The sequence below is a fragment of the Bison bison genome, unplaced genomic scaffold, assembly GCF_000754665.1.
Source record: "Bison bison bison isolate TAMUID 2011002044 unplaced genomic scaffold, Bison_UMD1.0 scf7180017855054, whole genome shotgun sequence".
NCBI lineage: Eukaryota > Metazoa > Chordata > Mammalia > Artiodactyla > Bovidae > Bison > Bison bison.
This window is the reverse complement of record NW_011485627.1, coordinates 4,734-6,017: the sequence shown is the minus strand read 5'-3', so window position 1 is coordinate 6,017 and position 1,284 is coordinate 4,734. Positions and strand designations below refer to the sequence as shown.

General features: G+C 59.1%; 1 protein-coding gene across 1 annotated transcript in view; it reads right to left on the bottom strand.

Annotated features, from left to right (window-relative positions):
* Positions 1-1,284, bottom strand: part of LOC105001606 (isocitrate dehydrogenase [NAD] subunit gamma, mitochondrial-like) — a 7,289-nt gene that overhangs the window by 1,273 nt on the left and 4,732 nt on the right. The window contains exons 4-6 of the mRNA XM_010857976.1: positions 1,188-1,284; positions 190-250; positions 5-107 (exon numbers count right to left, since the gene is read on the bottom strand). Coding sequence (XP_010856278.1) covers positions 5-107; positions 190-250; positions 1,188-1,284 — 261 coding nt within the window. The remainder of the gene's footprint in view (positions 1-4; positions 108-189; positions 251-1,187) is intronic.

The window sequence follows — 1,284 nt, the reverse complement described above, 5'->3', positions numbered from 1 at the left end:
CCTCTGTGTTCTCCCGGACAATGAGGATATCAATGTCCCGATGCCGGGTCACCACACCTGGCAGGCTCTTACAGTGGATGACGTTGGCATAGAGGTCCAGGCTGGTGCTGCAGGTATACCAAATCAGATCAGCCGGCCGCGGCCACCACCATCCCCACCCAGCACCCACGCTGCGCCCTTGGCTCTCACCGAAGGATGTTGTTTCGCGATTTGTGGGATGGGGGCAGGTTGTGGTTTGTTTCAATGTTGCCTGCAGGACAGAAACAAGACCAGCAGGCTGGAGAAGGGCCCAGGCTCCAGTGTACTCCCGCATTTGAGCTGGCGGGAGCAGGGCTTCACAGAACACCCTAGCGCACTTGCAGTCGAAGTGCCATGAGGGCGGATGGATGTGTGCGTCTGAGTGTTGAGTTCACTGATGGCTTCCTGGCACATAACAGACGCTCGATAAATACTAAATGAAGGAAGGGATGAAAACAGCTGGCAGCTAGCCAGAAGGTCTTGCAAGACCCTGGGTGAGGCTTGGCAAGGCCAGGGTCCAGCTGCAAGGGCAGCTTGGCCAAGGTTCGTGCCAGGCCTTGTGTCAAGGTGCCACAAGAGCTCCAGCTCAGGGGCAGGCAAGAGTTGCCTGTAAAAGACCACGCCTTCACCTTGGCTGGAACCAGGGCACCCAGAGGGCCAGCTGCCCCTGAGAGAAGGCAGTCAGAGAATGCCAAGTTGAGGGGGCCCTTCTCAGGTCCCCACGGGGCTACCTCGGGCACCCTATCATTGGCATGTCAGCCCCTCCAGGCGACAGCCAGGGCCTGCATCTCTACCTTTGTCTCGGCTCACTCACTGCTCCTACAGAGCAGGTGATGGGCTCAAGTGTGCAGAATGAGTGATGGAAAGTTTAAGGAGCTGGACCCAACTGAGGAACACTCAGCGAGGGTCAAGCTCCCAGCTGTAACTTCCACAGCTGTGCCAACTAGAGCCAAGGCCACCAGTGGGGGCTTAAACCTGCATCGGTGTGACACCCAGCGTGTGAAGGAAGACTCTGAGAGCCACAGCTGACTCCAGCAAAGAGGGCGGCCCCAGGCGGGAGGGAGCCCACGCCTAGACAGGCTCCCACAGCAGCTAGTGACACCGAGACCACCGAGGTGCAGCACCCATGGGCGCCCAAGGACAAGGGTCAGCTCACAAGGGAGTCTCACCCTTCAGGGCTACGCGGTTCCGACGGATGGCCATGATGGCATTGCGGATGTCCTCCTCGTCCGCGGTGGAGCTCACGTGCACCTCTTCAAAGTCCAC